At 48.7% G+C, this 19,965-nt stretch overlaps 1 protein-coding gene across 3 annotated transcripts in view; it reads left to right on the top strand.

Moving 5' to 3' along the window:
* SNX29 (sorting nexin 29) overlaps positions 1-19,965 on the top strand; it is a 605,150-nt gene that overhangs the window by 535,439 nt on the left and 49,746 nt on the right. The window contains exon 22 of one of the 3 annotated variants that reach the window (XM_042240185.1): positions 12,962-13,056. The exons of the other annotated variants lie outside the window; for them this stretch is intronic. Coding sequence (XP_042096119.1) covers positions 12,962-13,056 — 95 coding nt within the window. The remainder of the gene's footprint in view (positions 1-12,961; positions 13,057-19,965) is intronic. 3 annotated transcript variants of the gene reach the window in all.

Genomic DNA, 19,965 nt, shown 5'->3' on the forward strand with positions numbered 1-19,965 from the left:
GATTATTCCCCATAGTCCTCATCCATCTCTTATCATATCAAGACGTCTGCATGCTTGGATTCAGGGAACCCAAACAATGAAGGCTGCTGTTAGTTTTTATTGAGTCTTCAGATGCTAGAGAATATAATTATACTCCACCCTTGAATCACATGGAGGTAAGAAGCACCAACCTCCCTCCCAGTTGAAAATCTGTGTATAACTTTTCACTCCCCCCAAACCTAGATGCTTATAACCTACTATTGACCTTACCAACGACATAAACAGTCAGATAACACATATTTTTGGGTGTCTACATTTACTTTATACACTTGTGACATTCCTAGCTTTCTCTTAATTTTTTAGTATTTCTAGACTATGTAGTTTATCTGCGAGTTTTTAAATCACTGCAAATCTTCAAAAATCTTTCTAATATGTCTATTGAAAACTATCTGTGTATAAGTGGACCTGCTCAGCTCAAACCCCTGTTGTTCAAGGGTCAACTGTATATGATTTCTTTTTTTTTTTTAATTAAATTTTAAAATCTTTAATTCTTACATGCGTTCCCAAACATGAATCCCCCTCCCACCTCCCTCCCCATAACATCTCTCTGGGTCATCCCCATGCACCAGCCCCCAAGCATGCTGTATCCTGCGTCAGACATAGACTGGCGATTCAATTCTTACATGATAGTATACATGTTTATATGATTTCTAAAATGTTATCATTGTAGTGGAAACGATAGACCTAAGGATCCATATAGCAAACCCATGGGCCTCTGAAAGTAGGTTGAAACTTGTCATTTGATAAAGACTGGTTTGCTGATAATGCAAGAGTTTCCTTTTCCTGGAGCTCTTCAAAATGGGTGTGCTGAGGGGTCATGGATCTGTTTTGTCCTAATGGTGATGCTATAGCTCAAAATGGGGCTTATTTCTGCTCTTTTGTGTGGGGAGTATCTTTGGCTTCACACTTTCTGGAATTTCCAAGTTGAATTTCCAACCAGACAGACATTGGCAGGACTCAACTGCTCCATGAAATTAAAAGATGCTTGCTCCTTGGAAGAAAAGTTATGACCAACCTAGACAGCATATTAAAAAGCAGAGACATTACTTTGCCAACAAAGGCCCATCTAGTCAAAGCTATGGTTTTTCCATTAGTCATGTATGAATGTGAGAGTTGGACTATAAAGAAAGCTGAGCGCCGAAGAATCGATGCTTTTGAACTGTGGTGTTGGAGAAGACTCTTGCGAGTCCCTTGGACAGCAAGGAGATCCATTCAGTCCATCCTAAAGGAAATCAGTCCTGAATAGTCATTGGAAGGACTGATCCTTAAGCTAAAACTCCAATACTTTGGTCACCTGATGTGAAGAGCTGACTCATTAGAAAAGACCCTGATGCTGGGAAAGATTGAAGGCGGGAGGAGAAGGGGACAACAAAGGATGAGATGGTTGCATGGCATTACCGACTCAATGGAAATGAGTTTGAATGAGCTCCAGGAGTTGGTGATGGACAGGGACGCCTGGCATGCTGCCTTTCATGGGATCACAGAGTCAGACACAACTAGGCTTTGAAACTGAAGCCAAATCTGCTTACTTGTATCCCTCTAATTGTTTTAGGACCTTTATGAGAAGATTCAGTTGTTCTCTGCTATCTCTGATAAAACAAAAGATGTCTCCCCCTCCACCCCTCCAAATAGAATGCACCATATGGTACTTTTCTTTCATTTGGTAATTTGTGCCGCTAGGGGCTTGATTTTGTTTTGAAAACACCGCTACAGTGCATGAGAGGAGGCCCCCTTTGCTTTTTACACATTGCGTACTGTATGTACTTGGCTGTGCTGGTTCTCAGTTGCAGAACGTGGAATCTCTCAATTGTGCTGTGTGGGATCCAGTTCCCTGACCAGGATGGCACCCAGGCTCCTGCTTTGGAAGCACAGAGTCTTAGCCACTGGACCATCAGGGAAGCCCTGCTCCTTTTAAAGGCAGCCCCCTCGCCTGTGATGAGCACTAGAAATCAACTTCTCACTGACTCGTGTGTGTCTGGATCAGATTTCCTGGTGGAAATGGAGTCCAAGACATGGTCCTAAGACCCCGATGTGAACGGCTGCCCACCTCAAGTGTGAGAAGAATAGGCTGCCTCGTAGGGGTGAGCTGGCGCCCCCACTGCTGGGGTGGGTGGTCCAGGCAATTCTGGCGGGCCATGCACCAAACTCCAGCCTGTGGAATTGCAACAACCGCCTGTTAACATAGGAGCGTCTTAGCGTGTCGTGCAGTCCCAGCCACGCTGGCTGCCATCAATCACAGCTGAGAAATAAAGCTCTGTGCCCAATTAGCATGGAGAACGTGGGGTTCCATTGCGTGGGCTGTAAAACATACAGGAGAGGCTGTGGCAAAGGACACAATATTGACATGAGACTGGACGCAACCTTGGTCTCAAATCCAGTTGATGTCAAACAGCTTTCCTTGCAGTTCCACCGCTCGCCACCCTCTCCTCCTCTGTCTTTTTGAAGTCAGATGGTGCTATAGGTTGGAACTTGCAGATCATTTCATGAGGGAGTGACAGAAGGCAAGCCTTGCCCTGGTCTGTCCTTGCCAGTGACCTCCATGTAATCATGTCCTGTCTCTGCATCCTTCTAGAAAACTATCTCAGCTCAGAAGCTCACTCTGAGAGAGTCCCAGTTAAAAAGCGTCTATCTCAACTAAGGAAATAACCACCCCCCAAGCATGATTATTCTCAGAATCTTGACAGATTTCCTCAGGTCTCTCCTTTTTTATTTTATTTATATATTGGCTGTTCTGGGTCTTTGTTGCAGCACGCAGGCTTCCCTAGTTATGGCGCATGGGCTTAGTTGCCCCTTGGCACATGGGATCTTAGTTCCCTGATCAGGGATCAAACCCACATCCCCTGCGTTGGAAGGCGGATTCTTTAACCCTGGTGGTGGTGGTGGTTCACTCTCTCGTCACGTCCGACTCTTTGCGACCCCATGGACTGCAGCACGCCAGGCTTCCCTGTCATTCACCATCTCCCAAAGAGTGTATTCCCACTGGACCACACCTGGCTGAAGTCACAGAGTGCTGCTCTGTCCCCGCCAATGCCCCCTCATCCCTGGACACTGAGCCGACTTCCCTGCCATTTGCTGTCAGCGTTCGGCTGTTGTTTACCCACAGTCACTCGCATTACCTGCCTGGCCCGGGAGACACTCGAGTTTGCACTGCTGGCTCTGACCTGCTGCTCAGCCGTGTAGGCTCCGGCTGTGAGGCACCCACGGTGCATCGCTCACCCTCTGTGCTCCGAAGTGTGTTCCATGAGCTCATCCACTGCTGAGCATCCGTCAAGATGGTCCCTTTCCCGTGAGGGGTGGGAGGGTGAAGGGAGGCAGGGGGTTAAACCTAGCGGGTAGAGTTTGCTCATTTTTCTTCACCGGAATCCTTCAAGCGTTCAGGGTGGTGCAGGGCTGGCATCCAGTATTCCACGGCACCTGCTTTTACACACACTTTTCCGCTTCGTCTTTCCTGTTTAACGTGTCAGTATTTCACTGTGTTCTGCAAGGGGCAGCATGACTTCCAAGGATTCTGCCATCTGCACACGTCTGAGAGCTGAGGAATCAGCAGGTTGAATTCTTTTTCTCCAGATCTCTCTACCTCCCATTGACTTCCTGGCTAATGCCAGCAGCAGTCAGAATTAGAAAGTAGGACAGTAGGAAGTGGGCCGTTTCTTTCCATTTTGAACCCTGTGTGTGCCTGGCCCACGTGGAGAGTAGAGCCTGCCCCCCAAACCAGCGAATAGACAACACACCCTAATACCCTCTTCCTTTGGGGGACCCCACGGTGTTTGCATCCTCCTGGCTTTTTGGAGGGACAGGCAGACCCCAGGACGTGATAACGTGGCAGATGTGAGCAGTTACTTCAGGAAATGTCGCGTGCTCCTTGGAAGGTGCATTAATGAAGAGGGTGGAGATCATGGATTCCAAGAAGTCATTCTGCAGAACTGGACTGCAGCTCCGTGAAGACTCCAGTGATTTGCGGTGCTGTTGTTTAGCGTATTATTAAAATGTTTTTCTGCAGAGTACCTCAGCCTTGGGAAATGCACCGTTCTGCCACTCCGTGGAGGGAGAGGAGTTCCGGGGGTGGGGGCGGGAGTAATGTAGGGCACAGCACACCCTCCCCACCGGATTCTCGGCAGAAAACACGGTCGATGTTTGCCCCACTCCCCGCCCCCATCTGCTGCCACATTTACTCTCAAAGCTGTTAAACATATTTTTTGCAGAAATAGGAGCTGCCACGTTCTCCCTGCGAGCGGGAGGTTTGGCTCAGGGTTGAGATGTTTCAGCCTGGGCGTCTCCAGGATCACGCGGAGCCCAGCGGACATGCCACTCTGCCAGGGGCCACTCACAGGAGCCACATGGTTCCTTCCCAGGACACTGGGCTCACACTGCTCTTGGGGACTGGCCCAAATCTCCCAGGCCAGAAAAGAGTGCAGACCCGGTTCAGGTCTCACTCTTGAGGCCAGATTGGCAGACTGGTGAGATGTGGGTCATGCTTAAAATGAAATATCCATGTGAGTGATCTATGATGGGCAGATGAGTCTGAGACCCCCAGTGTCCAAATGGAAAGCCTGGGGATTTGGACGTCACTGCTGTTCCCCACTATCTCTGCCACAGAGGAGGAGGGTGATCTCGGGCCAGGATGCAGCCTCTTGAGTCTAAGGTTCCTTTCGTGTGAAATGGGAGGAGAGGTATGGATGCGGGGTGGTAGGGGAGGGCTCTGTGTGAGAGAGGAACTCAGCCGCTTCTCTATGTCGACTGCAGTAGATGACGAGACTGGTGAGAAAGACCAGAAGAGAATCCCCACAAAAACCCTACGGACATTTCTCTGTCTCTCTCTTCATCCATCCATCCATCCATCATCTATCCATGTCTACAGGTAAAAAGCTGGGTCCCAGGAAATTTAACCGGGTTGCCTAAGGTCCTGGTGAGAGCAAGTTGCAGGGCAGAGCAAGAGTCCAGTGCGCTGCCCTGAGCTACAGGGACTCTGAGTGCTCGGCACATAGCGTGTGCTCGTGAAACGCTAACTGATAACATGACTTCTTCCGGAAGTCCGCCTTTCTCCCCCTCCTTCCCCGCAGGGATCTCGCATCTAGACGCAGTGGCTCAGGGAGAAAGCGTTAGCACCAGCTGGGCTCTGGCTTTCTGTGGACTCTGAGGGCCCATGGCAGTGCTCCCTCTAGGGACCAGGCCTCTCCCCCAGGAAGACACCCCATCCCTCAGCTCATTACCTGGAGGTCTCTCCCCGGGGGGACCCTCCACCCTGTCGCCTGGAGAGATGACATGCAAAATGCCGCTTGATCACCTCCATCTGCTGGCCTGTGGAGGGGCCGAGTCGAGGGATGCAGAGAAAGTGCAGTCCCCCAGGGTACCGGCCCTCCTCGTCCGCAGGACTCCCGCCCACGGAGCTCAGAACAGATGACTCTTTCTGAAGATGACGAGGGTGACAGCTATTCTTCTCTGTGAGTCAGATGCCCCCCTGCCCCACACACATCCCACCAGTGACAGTAATTATGTTTCACTCCTGCTGTTTCTTTCTGTTTGGTGGTGAAGAGGGGCGAGATCAGCCTCACAAAGCTGATGATGGTGCAGCTTTTACAAGTCCAGGAAAAGTGGGGGAGCCTGGAACACCTCCAGGGCAGGAACACAGCTGAGCAGATGCATGGAAAACCCCCGTCAAAAGGACTTCTGTTCGGCAAACACCCCTGTCATCCAGTCAGTGTTTACTGACCACCTGCTAAGGACTCGACAGGCACTGAGGGTGTAATAGTGAACAAAACAGAGATAAAGAGCGTAAACCACCTCAGCGGAGTGAAGAGAGATGGAGAATGGACAAATAAACATGTTGTATGGCGCTAAACAAGAAGCTCTCTGAAGAAAACAGAGAGACAGACTAGGGAGTCCCGGGCATGTGGGTGGTGTTTCTACCAGATGGTCAGGGAAGGCCTCTCCGAGGGACGACCTTGTGGATTTCCGAGGGAAGGGTTTTCAGATAGAGGGAATAGTGAGTGCAAAGGCCCTGAGGCAGGAGGGAGCCTGGTGTGTCGGATGAGGCCTGTGTGGCCAGAACAGAGAGCAGGAGAACGAGGCTGGAGAGGCGACCAGGGTCGGGTCACGCAGGGCCTTGGAGGCTGTAATAATGATGTCAGGATTTGCTCCAGCCTGAAGGGGTCAGGGCAGGAGTGCGACGTGACCTGCTTTATGTTTTTGCATCCTCACTCTGGATGTAGATTAGAGAACAGAATCAGGGTGGGGGCGGAGGGAGGCGGAGGGGAAGGCTTTTGTAGGGTCCAAGCAGGAAGAGGTGGTGGCTTGACCAGAGTGATGAGAAGAACCACATGAAGGGTGATTGGACCCCAGATACATTTGAGGGCTGGCTCTTGGGGGTGAGAGAAGAGGATTATGACACTCTTTTGAGGTCCTAACAGACCAGGCAGGTGTGGAGATGCTCTGTGTTATTACGTTCAGATAACCCTGTATTGTCTGGTGGCTTCCCTGGCTCAGATGGTAAAGACTCCACCTGCAATGCGGGAGACCTGGCTTCAGTCCCTGGATGGGGAAGATCCCCTGGAGGAAGGCATGGCTACCCACTCCAGTATTCTTGCCTGGAGAATCCCCATGGACAGAGGAGCCTGGCGGGCTACAATCCATGGGGCTGCAAAGAGCTGGACACGACTGAGCGACTAAGCACAGCACAACCCTGTATTCAGGTCACAAACACCTACGTGACTCCATGTAGGCGTCTGGGGTGGTAAGGAGGTTGGTGGGGAATATCACCGTACAGATGACTAAGACAGGCCCCCAGGCCTCAGGGTCAATAGGTGTGTGGTCATGCAGTTATTCCAAGGCAGCGTATTTTCCCTTCTTTCCCGAGCTCAGTCACCAGGAAATTTGCAGAGTGCCTGGGCAGGTGTCAGACTGTCCCATTTGTAGCCCCACTCTGCTTCGGACTAGCCATGTGGCCTTGGGCAGCTCACTGAATCCCTTCCAGCCCTCAGCATCTTCCTCTGTACAGTGGCAATGTTCCCAGCACCTTCTCATGGGGCCAACAGGGTTCCACGTGCACGTCGAGCTCTTAGAATGGCACCTCGCACATAGTAAGCCCTGTATGTGCGTAACTATTTTTTACCAGCAGAAAGGGAGCACGGGAAAAGGAGTCTGGGGAGCAGACGTTTTGGAGGAAGTGATAAAATCACGGTATTAAAAAAAATCCTGGAGCACTCCAGAAAGATATAAGAAGGAGAAGTAAACAGCACACCCCGCTCCGCTGTGTGTCGGGCCCCCACCCTCTGCGATCACTGTCAAGCTTCTTATGTAACTTTGTGGGAAGCGTCAATACTTATGTAAGCCAAAGCCAGGCTCCAACCAGCCCTCTGTAGTTTGCCTTTTTAATTTAATAAAGCTGGCTCATTCCCTTTGAAAGCTAGAGTACTCAGTGCAATGGCTGTTTCATAATTTATTTTACCATCGCTCCATCTGAATGCTTAAGAGGTTTCCAGATTTGGCTCCCTCAAACAGTATTGCCAGAAACGTTTCAAGTAGATGTACGTTTTGGCAGGTAGGTCTGTGGGACTGATCTTTCGAAGTGGTTCTGGCTCTGGGGACAGGCACGTGTTTGAATATTGACAGGTAACACTAACCGCTACCCACTCATACCGGTTTGATATGCACCATTCTGTTAGACATGAAGGGGAGATGTGTTTCCCCCCCCCCTAGATGTGCAGAACAGCTGCAAAGCTCAGAGGCCCCCTGTCCTCCACTGCAGAGAACAGGGCACTGCCCTTGTGATCAGGACGCCCTGGAAGGCAGGGCTGGGAGCTCAGAGGTCTTGAGCGAGTTGCCATGTTGGTCTCCAAGAAGGGACTCCTTGCGGGTCTCTGAGCTCAGGTCTGTGCTGCAGGAGGATCCTACTGGCAGTCGGGGATGGGGCGTGAGCGCTAGGGAGACAGGGCAGGGTGCTTTTATAAGAGCCCAGAGAAAAGGTGGGAGGGCCTACGCCAGATGATGCGAAGATTTTTTTTTCCTTTTTTTTTAAATCAATGAATTTATTTTAACTGGAGGATAATTACTTTACAGTGTTGTGATGGGTTTTTGCCATACATTGACATGAATCAGCCATGGGTGCACGGGTGTCCCCCCATTCTGCACCCCCTCCCTCCTCCCTCCCCACCCCATCTCTTGGAGCTGTCCCGGAACACCGGCTTTGGGTGCCCTGCTTCATGATGCCAAGATTTTGAGGCTAAATATCTGAGTGGGTGATGATCAAGGGGACAAACGGGAAACTGGTTTTGGAGTAGATGAGAGTGTGGGGTGTTGGGCATAGAGACGGTCTCTATGGGGTCTGGAAGGCAAGAGAGGAAGGTGAGTGTCTCCTCGGATGGCAGCCTCTGGACTTGGTATCAGCTGTGAATTCCTGCCTGCATTTCTCAGGAAGCATCTCTCTCTCCAGATCTCAAGAAAAACAGGAAATCAAGAAAAAGTATGATGATTCTTCCGTGAAAATTAAAGCATAACAGTCAACATCCCTGGTTGAAGGAATCCACATTAATGAGGCAAAAGCAAGAATAGGAGGAGCCACACGTGGAGTTGAGGGCCAAGGTCAATGGTTCCAGGAACTAGGGCAGGAGCTTGTAGGAGAGAAAGGGTCACGATCTCATTAGTCATTCTTGCCTTCAGCTGATGCCGTGTCATAAGCAGTGTCTGTGGCTCTGCCCACTGCAAACAGTGAATTATTCTTGCAAATAAAATAAATACTAACAAGTTTATTGCATAAAATCACTGCAGATGATGACTACAGCCTCGAAATTAAAAGATTGCTTACTCCTCGGAAGAAAGCTATGACAGACCTACATAGCATATTAAAAAGCAGAGACATCGCTTTAATGACAGAGGTCTGTATAGTCAAAGCTATGGTTTTTCCAGTAGTCATGTACAGATGTGAGAGTTGGACCACAAAGAAGGCCAAATGCCAAGGAATTGATGCTTTCAAGTTGTATTGGAGAAGATTCTTGAGAGTCCCTTGGACAGCAAGGAGATCAAACCGGTCAATCCTAAAGGAAATCAACCCTGAATATTTGTTGGAAGGACTGATGCTGAAGCTGAAGCTGTGATACTTTGGGCCACTTGATGTAAAGAGCTGACTCACTGGAAAAGACGCTGATGCTGGGGAAAGATTGAGGGCAGGAGGTGAAAGATCATGAGATGATTGGATGCCATCACCAACTTATTAGACATGAGTTTGAGCAAACTCTTGAGAGATAGTGAAGGACAGGGAAGCGTGCGGCAGTTCCTGGGGTCACAGAGAGTTGGACACTTAACGATTGTACAGCACCGTACTTGATGTGAATGGCATTCTAAGAAATAAGTTTCAGAGGCACAAAATGTCCTTAAATTGTCCTGTTTTGACGCAGGACTCTCATAGGAGATTCACACATTGCATTATTATCCGAACAGGACCCCTTAGTGTTCACTAGCATTCCCCACATTTGACTATTTGCCCTAGGCTATGATTCTTTGTGAATTACCTCTGAACTTACTATTTCTTCCTTATTGAGCAGATCATGTTAGAGTTCCACAATAAAGAGTAAATTGTATGAAGAATGTTGGGACTCTTTTAAGAATAACTTGTGATTTGGGGAATGAATTTCCAAGAAAACACTCAGGAATTACTCTGCAATCCCTAAGACTCATCTCTTTAAGGATTTTGGAAACCCTTCTTGGGAGACAGTTTCCGGGCGTGAACTTGGGAATAGGGGTCATGGTGCCCGGGGTAGGGCCCTCAGGGAGATAGGGTGAGCAAGAGGAGGTGACGGGGAAGGAACTGCAATAGATTGGGCCAGGAGCCAGCAGAGCGGAGAAGACAGGAGGCAGAAACCTGGGGAAAGCTGGGTCAGGGTTGCCAGGGGAGAGAGCATTTCCCAAAGAAGGCTTCCTCTGCGTGAACAAGCTGCCAAATTCACACCTAGTCCCAGAGCAGTAAGAATAGCAAGCTGTCCTCCTTCCTCGCTGCCAAGTTGGATGAGGAGCGTGGAGCATGTGGCAGAGCACAACTGTGGTGGCGTCCCTGCCACCCGCGTCGGGGGAGGGTGCCACAAGCAAGGCATCGAGGGCAGCGGGGGTGGAGCGCCTGTGAGGTCCCCAGCTGCCTGGTGGCCTGGGGTCTTGAGGGGGTCACAGTGGGCGGTCAGTTCCACAGCTCTGCTTAGAAACGTGTGCCGTTGACCGGCAGCTCTCTCTGCAGGGACCTTTCAGGACCTGGTTGCTGTCCAAGGTCCTGGAGGACTATTGGCCTAGTCTTGTAGGTTGGGGCAGTTAATTCTGATGTGGAGCCCCTTGCAGAGTTCAAAGCCTCCACCTGGGGATTCTGCCCTGGTGGCTTTGTGGCCGGTGTCCGGCCATTATTTCAGAAATCATGACCCTTTGGGGCCCTGGATTCTCTAGTGATTCAGACACTAGAGAATCTACCTGCAATTCAGGAGACCTGGATTCAATCCCTGGGTTGGGGAAATCCCTGGAGAAGGAAACGGCAACCCACTTCAGTGTTCTTGCCTGGAAAATTCCATCAACAGAGGAGCCTGGTGGGCTACAGTCCATGGGGTCACAAAGAGCTGGGCACAACTGAGTGGCAATCACTTTCAATAACTGATCAGATAGAGGTCAGCTGGGATTGCAGAACCTTTGACTCCTTTTCTGATATGTTCATGCTTCATTTGGATTTGGGGCTTACGAGTTGGCATTAGTGGTACAGAATCTGCCTGCTAACACAGGAGATGCAAGAGACATGGGTTCGATCCTTGGCTCGGGAACATCCCTGGAGGAGGGCATGGCAACCCATCCCAGTATTCCTGCCTGAGAAATCCCATGGACAGAGGAGCCTGGAGGGCTACAGTCCATGGAGTCGTAAAAGGGATTGGCATGACTGGGCGACTGAGCATCTGAGCGCATCTAGATTGACGGGACAAAGCACTGATGTCTCATCTCCAGCTCAGAGACGGCTTTACTTCCATTGCTGCCTTTGTCATTGTCTCTTAGCTTCGGGCTCTAACCCTGCCGTTATTAATCAGGTGGCTATTGGGAGAGGAGGGAGTTCACCTCCCACACTGGCACCCTAATTGGGACAGATATGCCCGGTGGGAGCCACCCCCCTTGTTTCTGTGATCTTTCACCATCTTGCTTATGGACTTTGCACCTTACGTCATCTGGGATCAACAGAGCAGACAAACACCCCGAGTATATCCCTGTTGACTGGACTATAACCACAGCAAACTTGGATACCGATAGGGTCCAGGCAGGTCTTGTACGTGAATTAAGCCAGTGAGCAGTGTTAATAGGGAGGTGTGGGGAGTGGAACTCAGAGTGTCAGGCCCTCCTCAGCCTAGTTGATTATCACTGAGTCCACAGGTTGGTGGTCTGCGAACTTTCCAAGAGATGGCAGATGCCCATATGAAATCTGACTCTTAAATTAGTTGGCAGCTAGTTTGTCTGTCTGTCTGCGGGCCAAACACAACAGCTATGGGCTGCATGTGGCCCACTGTATTCATGTGCCTTCTGGAGCCCAAAGGGCCTGCGTTAGACGAATCTGTTTAAAACCTGAAGAAATTTGGGGCAGGCAGTGATACTCAGGCAGTCACAGAGGACAGTGACAATAGCATAACAGCCAGGGTCGCTTTGACCCCAGATGCTCAGGACACAGCGACCCCTGCAGTTCTGACTGAGGCCTGGTGAGTGACGAGCCCACTGGAACAGGCCTTAGGGAGTAGACATTGGCTCAGCTTCCAAGAGTAACCCGTCAGCCCTGTTGCTTCCACAGTGAAGAAGGTACTGTATTCCCAGAAAGGGGCCTTGACCAGCCAGATGTTCGGCTCCTCCAGGTAAGGTGCCTGCCAGAGCCTCCCACATCTTCTCCAGGGCTGTTCTTTTCTTATCTTTGTGTAACCACAGGCCATCCAACCCAGGTCTCCTGCATTGCAGGCAGACACTTTACCTTCTGAGCCACCAGGGAAGCCTTGTGTAACTACAGGCCATGCTTATTTACCTGTAAAAAGAACATGGCCAGTAATTATGTGGTTTTGCTCCTAGCAAGAGGAACATGGCTCCTTGGAGGACAGTTACCCTTCCAGGGAATTGGTCACAGGTTATTAGGGTTGATATGTTATTGACAGGTTGTTAGGTTCATGGACAGAGGAACCTGGTAGACTACAGTCCATGGGATTGCAAAGAGTTGGACACGACTGAGTGACTAACACTTATTAGGATTGTAAAGGAAGTCTGGCCATCTCACCTGTTAAGTTCAAGAAACATATTCTCTTCATGGGTACAATTTACCTGAAGGGCTTTTGTGCAGAGCAGCTTTTTACTAAGATTGTGTTTGTGTCTGTGTGGCTCCATTTTTTTTTTTTTTTCACTCACTGCCCCTACCCATCTAACTCTTGTTGGGTCTCCTCCTGCCTCTAACTCCATGGTTCTCAACTAGGGACATTATTGCCTTCCTCCCCAAGCCCAGGGACAGTTGGCAGTGATTAGAGACATTTTTGGTTATCACACCTGTAAGAGGCGGAGGGCTAGAGTCTAGTGGGGAGAGGCCGGGATGGTGCTCAGCATCCTACAGTGCACAGGACAGCCCCCACAGCAGAGAGCCACCTGACCCAGGTATCAACCCCACTCCAGCCCAAGAAGCTGGTCTGTCATTGGATCTTTTTTTCTTCTTTTTTTTCAAATTTTTGCTTGCACTGGGTCTTCACTGTTGTGTATGTAGGCTTTTCTCTCCAGTTGCAGCAAGGCAAGGGTGACTCCTTATTGTGGGGTGCAGGTTTTTCTCTCGTGACAGAGCACAGGCTCTAGAGCACGCAGGTTTCATGGGCTCAGTAGCTGTAGCACAAGTTGCTCCGGGGCATGGGGGGTCTTCCCAGATCAGGGATCAAACCTGTGTCCCCTGTATTGGCAGGTGGATTCTTAAACCCTGGACCTCCAGGGACGTCCCTGTCATTGAATCTTGTTTAGCAAGCTGCAGATCCCTCAGGTCCCATGGCTGCGAGAGAGGTAAGAAGACCCCAGGAAATGGGCCAGGAGTTGTTCTCTCATTAAGTCCTCACATCTCCCCTCTGAGGTTGGGGTTATTGTTCCCATTTTTCAGATGAGGAAACTGAGCCTCTGACAGTGACAGGACCTGCCGTAATCTCACAGCTGGAGGTGATGGAGTGAGAAGTGTAAGCTGGGTTTATGTGGTTTGACAGTCTCTGCTCTGTGTCATGATTCCATCAAAATGAAGAACTTGATAAAACATTCCTAAGTATCTTCTGATGGGCTGTTGCCAAGTTCAGGATTCTGATTGTGGGTTATCCACACCCCAGGAAGTAAGCCTGGCTTTGTCACACTCATTGCCGTCCACTTGCCTCTTCTCTCGGGGGGTCTCTGGCATGGGCTCCGGCCGCTACTTTAAACCTTTCTGCACCATCGCTTCTTACCGTGCATAATCTGGTCTAGGGCAGCTGCTTGGCGCTGTCCAAGGTCCTAACCATCTCTGCCTCTTTGGGGTTAGCTCCCAAAGTAAATGTTGTGGAAAGAAAGGGAAAATGGGGCTGAGGGTTCAGAACTCATGAGGGCTTTGACCCAGTTGAAAAAAGCGGTCTTAGATACCCGCTCCTCAAGCACTTCACACCCCTCCCATCCCTTCCTCAACCGGTTTGCTCACAAGCCTCAGCCCTTTCTTGTTCGTGAATCTAATATACCCAGGATGTTTTAACTGGGCCAGAAAGGAGAACCGAAGTTCTGCTTGGGCCCTGGGAACTCTCCTTTGAACGCAAGTCTGCTGGCTTAGCAAGCATCACTCAGAAGATAAAGCGGGTCATGGGCTGCTGAGCGAGAACAGGATGCCTTGTTTTTATTTTTCACACATGAGAACTTGCTGTGACAAAGTTTTGGATGTTTTTCTCACTAGCTTGTTCTGGGAAGGCAGGTTGAGAAATTACTAATGCAACAGGAAGCAAGCCATTCTGTCAGAGTTTGGCATGTGGTGCGTTTTATGACTTTTGCATTAAAGGTACGAGCTAACTTGGTTGTTAAGAGAAAGAGCTACAGTCGTGCAGACCTGGTTCCACTCAAGGCTATCCCGTTTACTAGCTCAGTGATCTCAGATCAGACCCTTTAAGGATGTTATACCTCAACATCCCCATCTGAAAAATGGGATTCAGACTAGGCGCCCCTCCCGCCCCCCCCCCCCCCCCCCGACTTCAGAAGGCTGGTTCAGAGCTTCAGCATTGCTGAAGCACTTAGACCAGGCCCATCCTAAGCATTTACTGGATGAACAGTGGCTGTAGGGGTAAAATGATTGGTTCCGTTAGCTGGAGGATACACGACTGCTTTCTGGCTTCTCAGAATCAGGGCAGACCTTGGAGAGATGGTGTTTGCAAGGCTTGATGGCCGGAGGAGCACACAGCAAGCCGTCTTGTTGGGATTTGTGGGAGACAGTATCGATTTCTCTGCAACTCTCCCAGCCGTGGTCACTCCCTTTCAAGTTAATTAACTCCCAGTCAAGTTAATCTGGGAGGCTGATGCTCTGTGATCAAGTTAGCATCAAGATGGCAATCCCATGGCCGAGCCCTACATTGCTGAGCCCAGGGATCAGGCAGCAAAGTGCCAGGTGCCCCTAAAATGTCAGACCTGTTCACCCCAGTAACTCTTCACTGTGATGGGTGGACCACATGAGCAGATAGGCTGAAGCTCTGTTGTTAGTTTCTTACAACGTTAAAACAGCAGCTTGGTGTCCAACTAATATTAAAACAGCAGCTTGGTGTCCAACTACAAGAGCAAGACTTTGAGTCAGACAGACCTGGGTTCAGTGTCAACCACACTACCTAGCAGCCTTGGCCTCTCTGTGCCTCAGTGTCCCCAGCTGTAAAATGGGGCCAGTAGCACAGACCTTGCTGGCTTGCTAAGGGGATTACATGAAATATCACCTACTAGGAACTTCTCCAAGGGGAGCTATTTTTGTTGTAGTCACATTTCACTTCTTTGTTCAGACTCTCACTTCAGTCTCGAAATGATTTGAGTTGGCAGCTTCGAGATTATTACAATTGCTTGCCCTACTTCGTGTCTTTTATTTTTAAATATTGGAGCATCTGAAAATTCAGTTTGGAGCAAGGGAAGCAGATTAAGTTATTTTGGACACAATAACCTCTATCCAATTTGGTGTTAGTAAAAAATAATAATAATAGTAGTATTAAAAGTTATCTAATATTGGGGGATAAGACCACATGCAAGAAGTTGAGTGCTTTTTGCAGACGGGATTATTCTGCTCCACTACATTATAATCAATCTCCGTGGCAGCTTTTTTCTCCATGGGTAAAACAATTTCACAGCTTTCTGCATTTCCCCTTGCTCTTTTTAAATGTTCTCTCTGAGTGGTAACTGAGAATGGTTGCTTAACTGGGTGATGTATCAGTTATTTACTGCCATGTTAATGCTGTGTAATAAACAACCTTGATACCTTGGTGGCAAACAATAATAACAACATATTGCTCACATATTAGATGATGGGCTAGGAAGTTCTGCTGATCTCGGCTACATTTGCTTCTGTGTCATTTGCTTCTATGCCAGCTGACTGTCAGCTGGTCCAGAAATGGTCCTGACTGGGAATAACAGGGCTGCTGGGACCAGCAGGCCAGCCTGGGTGTGTATGGCAGAGTGAGAATGGGGAAAACCCAATCACTGCATCACCTACCAAGCTCTGACGGTGCCATATTTGCTAACATCCCATGTTGGGCAAGGCATGCTCTGGACCACAGTGGAGACCAAGAGTCAGAGCCAGAACTCTGCAAAGTCACAGAGGGAGTGAATAACTGGGGCCATTTGTGCACCTTGTTCTAGGTAGAAAGCGAAAGGGCATGGGAGAGGCACAGCTGTAAAGTTCTGCACCAGATAATATTTCCACCAGCAGGAAGGTGGACAGAAGCCCAGTGATCAGAGCCCCAAGTGCCTAGTAATGAACAATGGGGCTCAGAGAGGGGTCATCCCGCTGCATTCTGGGAAGCGGCCAGTTCATGCCTTGTATATATTGACCAGAGTCCCGCTTGCCTTGACTTTATTAAAAAAAAAAAAATCAACTTCTTTTTAAAATCAGCATGCAGGGAATTCCCTGTGGTCCAGTGGATCGGACACAGTGCTTTTCCTGCTGGGACCTGGGTTCAATCCCTGGTTGGAGAACTAAGATCCCGCAAGCTGCATGGCAGGGTCAAAAACAAAACAAAACAAAAACCAGCATAAAGTTGATTTTGTGCGTGTGTGTGCTCAGCTCTACGACTATTACCACGTGTACAGATTTGAGAGCCATCGTTGCCATCAGGATCAGGAACAACCCTATCGCCGCCCCCGCCCAGAGCTGTCAGGTGCTGTTCCCTTGCGGTCACGCGCTCCCCCATCCCTGAGCCCTGGCCACCGCTGCGTGTTCTCATCACTGCAGTTTCTTTCCAAGACCGTCATCTAAATGGAATTATATAGCACCTACGCTCTGGAGACTGGATTCTCTCACTTGGCACAGCTCCTTTAAAGTTCACCCAGCTGGCAGCTGTATCGGTTGTCTGTTCCTTTTTATTGTTGAGGATTGTTCCATCATGTGAATTTCCACAGTGTATCTGTTCACAAAAGACATTGGTGAACAACTTTTGAGTGGAGCACATATAACCATTCAGGAGCAGCTTTTTATGTGAACTGAAGTTTTCATTTCTCTAGGGTAATACCTGAGAATAGGGTGGCAGGTCGTAGGTTAAGGGTAAAACTGTGCCTCGGAATTGCTGTGCCGTTGTGCAGCCCAGCAATTGAACTGAACTGAACTGAACTGAACTGTGCAGTCCCACAAGCAGTGTGTGAGAATGTCAGTGCTCTGCACCCTCCTCATTGCTTGGTGCTGTCACAGCTGTTTGAAAGGGTACCCTGCGGTGTCCGGTCATGGTCTTCATTGGCATTCCCTTGGTAGCTAATAATGTGAAGCATCTCTTTATGTGCCTACTTTTCTTCATTGTGTCCTCTTTGAGGAAGTAGCTACTCAAGTCTTGTGTGCATTTTTATTTTTTTTTCTATAACATAGCACTTTTATCTTTTTAAAAAATTTTATTTATTTTAATTGGAGGCTAATTACTTTACAATATTGTATTGGTTTTGCCATACATCAGCATCAATCCGCCATGGGTGTACATGTGTTCCCCATCCTGAACCCCCTTCCCACCTCCCTCCCCATACCATCCCTCTGGGTCATCCCAGTGCACTAGCCCCGAGCATCCCGTATCCTGCATCGAACCTGGACTGGCGATTCGTTTCACATATATTATATATGTTTCAATGCCATTCTCCCAAATCATCCCACCCTCTCCCTTTCCCACAGAGTCCAAAAGACTGTTCTATACATCTGTGTCTCTATTGCTGCCTCGCATACAGGGTTATTGTTACCATCTTTCTAAATTCAGTATATATGCATTAGTATACTGTATTGGTGTTTTTCTTTCTGGCTTACTTCACTCTGTATATTCAGCTCCAGTTTCATCCACCTCATTAGAATTGATTCAAATGTATTCTTTTTAATGGCTGAGTAATACTCCATTGTGTATAGGTACCACAGCTTTCTTATCCATTCATCTGCTGATGGACACCTAGGTTACTTCTATGTCCTGGCTATTATAAACAGTGCCGCAGTGAACATTGGGGTACACATGTCTCTTTCAATTCTGGTTTCCTCAGTGTGTATGTCCATCATACATGGACATTGCTGGGTCATAAGGTAGTTCTGTTTCCAGTTTTTTAAGAAATCTCCACACTGTTCTCAATGAACATGTAACCAACACTAGTGGCTGTGCTAGTTTGCATTCCCAGCAACAGTGTAAGAGGGTTCCCTTTCTCCACACCCTCTCCAGCATTTATTGCTTGTAGACTTTTGGATCGCAGCCATTCTGACTGGCATGAAATGGTACCTCCTTTTTTAAAAATTCAGTTGTTTGTTGTTTTACTATTGAGTTTCATAAGAATGTAGTTGACTTATGTACTATGATGATGTACTAGTTTCAAGTACACAACATAGTGATTTGCTTTTTATAGATTGTGCTCCAGTTAAAGCTACTATAAAATGTTGGTTACATTCCCTGCATTGTGCATTGTATCCTCTGTTGCTGTTGTTCCATCGCTGAGTCGTGTCTGACACTTTGGGACCCCATGGACTGCAGCACACCAGGCTCCCCGGTCCTTCATTAACTCCCAGAATTTGCTCAAATTCATGTCCATTGAATCAGTGATGCTATCTAACCATCTCATCTTGTACTGCCCCCTTCTCCTTTTGCCTTCAATCTTTCCAAGCATCAGAGTCTTTTCCAGTGAGTCATTTCTTCGTATCAGGTGGCCAAATTATTGGAGCTTCAGCCTCAGCATCAGTCCTTCCATTGACTATACAGGGTTGGTTTCTTTTAAGATTGACTGGTTTCATCTCCTTGCAGACTTTCTCCTAGAATTTCTGCTTAAAATTTTATAATTTTATGTTTCAGTCAGTGATTCATTTCGAGTTAACTTTTGTATAAGGTGTGAGGATTGGATTGAGATTCACGTACCTTCCATAACTATGTCCACGTCCAAGACCAAGTGCAGGGGGACACAGAGATAAAAAGCAGTGCGGGTTTGTCCTGCCCTTGTGGGGCCAAAGCTCTTTCATTTGAAGAATATTTCCCCCATATCAGTTCCAGCACCCACTATAACAAACCTCCCACAAACTCAGTGACTTAAGACAACACGACTGTAATGCCTTTGAGTTCTGGGGGTCACAAGTCCACACTCAGTCTCATGGGACTGAAGTTGAGACAGCAGGGCTGGTTTCTTCTGGAGGCTCTAGGGCAGAATCTACTTGCTCGCATTTTCCAGCTTCTAGAAGCTGCCGACGCCGTGGCCCCTTCTTTGCATCACTTCAGCCTCTACCACATCAGCTACTCTGTGACTCTGATCCCCAGTCTCCTTACAAAAACCTTGTGATCACACTGGACCCACCCTGATCATCCAGGATCACCTCCTCATCTCAAGGCCTTAAACTAACCGTATCTGCGAAAACCCTTCTGTCACATAAAGTAACAGGGAGTGAGACAGGACCTCTTTGAAAGTGAAAGTCGCTCAGTCGTGTCCAACTCTTTGCAACCCCATGGATGGTGTGGACTGTAGCCTGCCAGGCTCTTCTGTCCACGGAATTCTCCAGGCAAGAATACTGGAGGGGGTTGCCATTTCCTTCTCCAGGGGATCTTCCCCACCTGGGTCATCTGCACTGTAGGCAGATGCTTTACCATCTGAGCTACCAGGGAGGTCCCAAGGCATCTCTAGGGAGCCATTATTCACCTTTCCACACCCTCCCTGAGTTTTGGGTGTTTCAGGACCAGACTGAGGCATGAGAACCAGAGGAAGGAGAGAAAAGAAACACAGGAGCCCCCCACCCAACTCTTCCTGACTGTTAGGAACCCCCTCTCCTGCCTCTGAATAGAACCAGAAGGCTGGCCTAGAGCCCTCTGTGTCCACACTCAGGTGTCTGGCTGCCTTGAGTCCAGGCTAAAAGATAGTTAACATTGTGAGCTCGCTTGAGGTTACAGTGGTCATCTTCCCCAGTCCACCTGCTATTATTGACTTCTCAGGAGCCATAGACAGCTCCCTTCATGCATTCTCTCCAGGTTTTATAGCCACACTTGGTGGGAGGCCCAGAGTGGAATGGGGCTGACTCTGTTCCCCAGATCTGGATGCCTTCTTCTCTGTTTTCTACACCAAAGAATCCTGGACCAGTTGTGTATGCTAAGGAGTGTTCTGTATAAACATGTTTATGTCAGGGAGTGAATGCTCAGTGCTGGGGAATGTTCCTGGTAATTGTGATGGACAGGATGTATCCGGCACTTTCTGTCTGCCAGAATTATTAATATCTCCATCTGCTAGAGTTATCTTACT

The sequence above is a fragment of the Ovis aries genome, chromosome 24 (assembly GCF_016772045.2).
Source record: "Ovis aries strain OAR_USU_Benz2616 breed Rambouillet chromosome 24, ARS-UI_Ramb_v3.0, whole genome shotgun sequence".
Taxonomy (NCBI): Eukaryota; Metazoa; Chordata; class Mammalia; order Artiodactyla; family Bovidae; genus Ovis; species Ovis aries.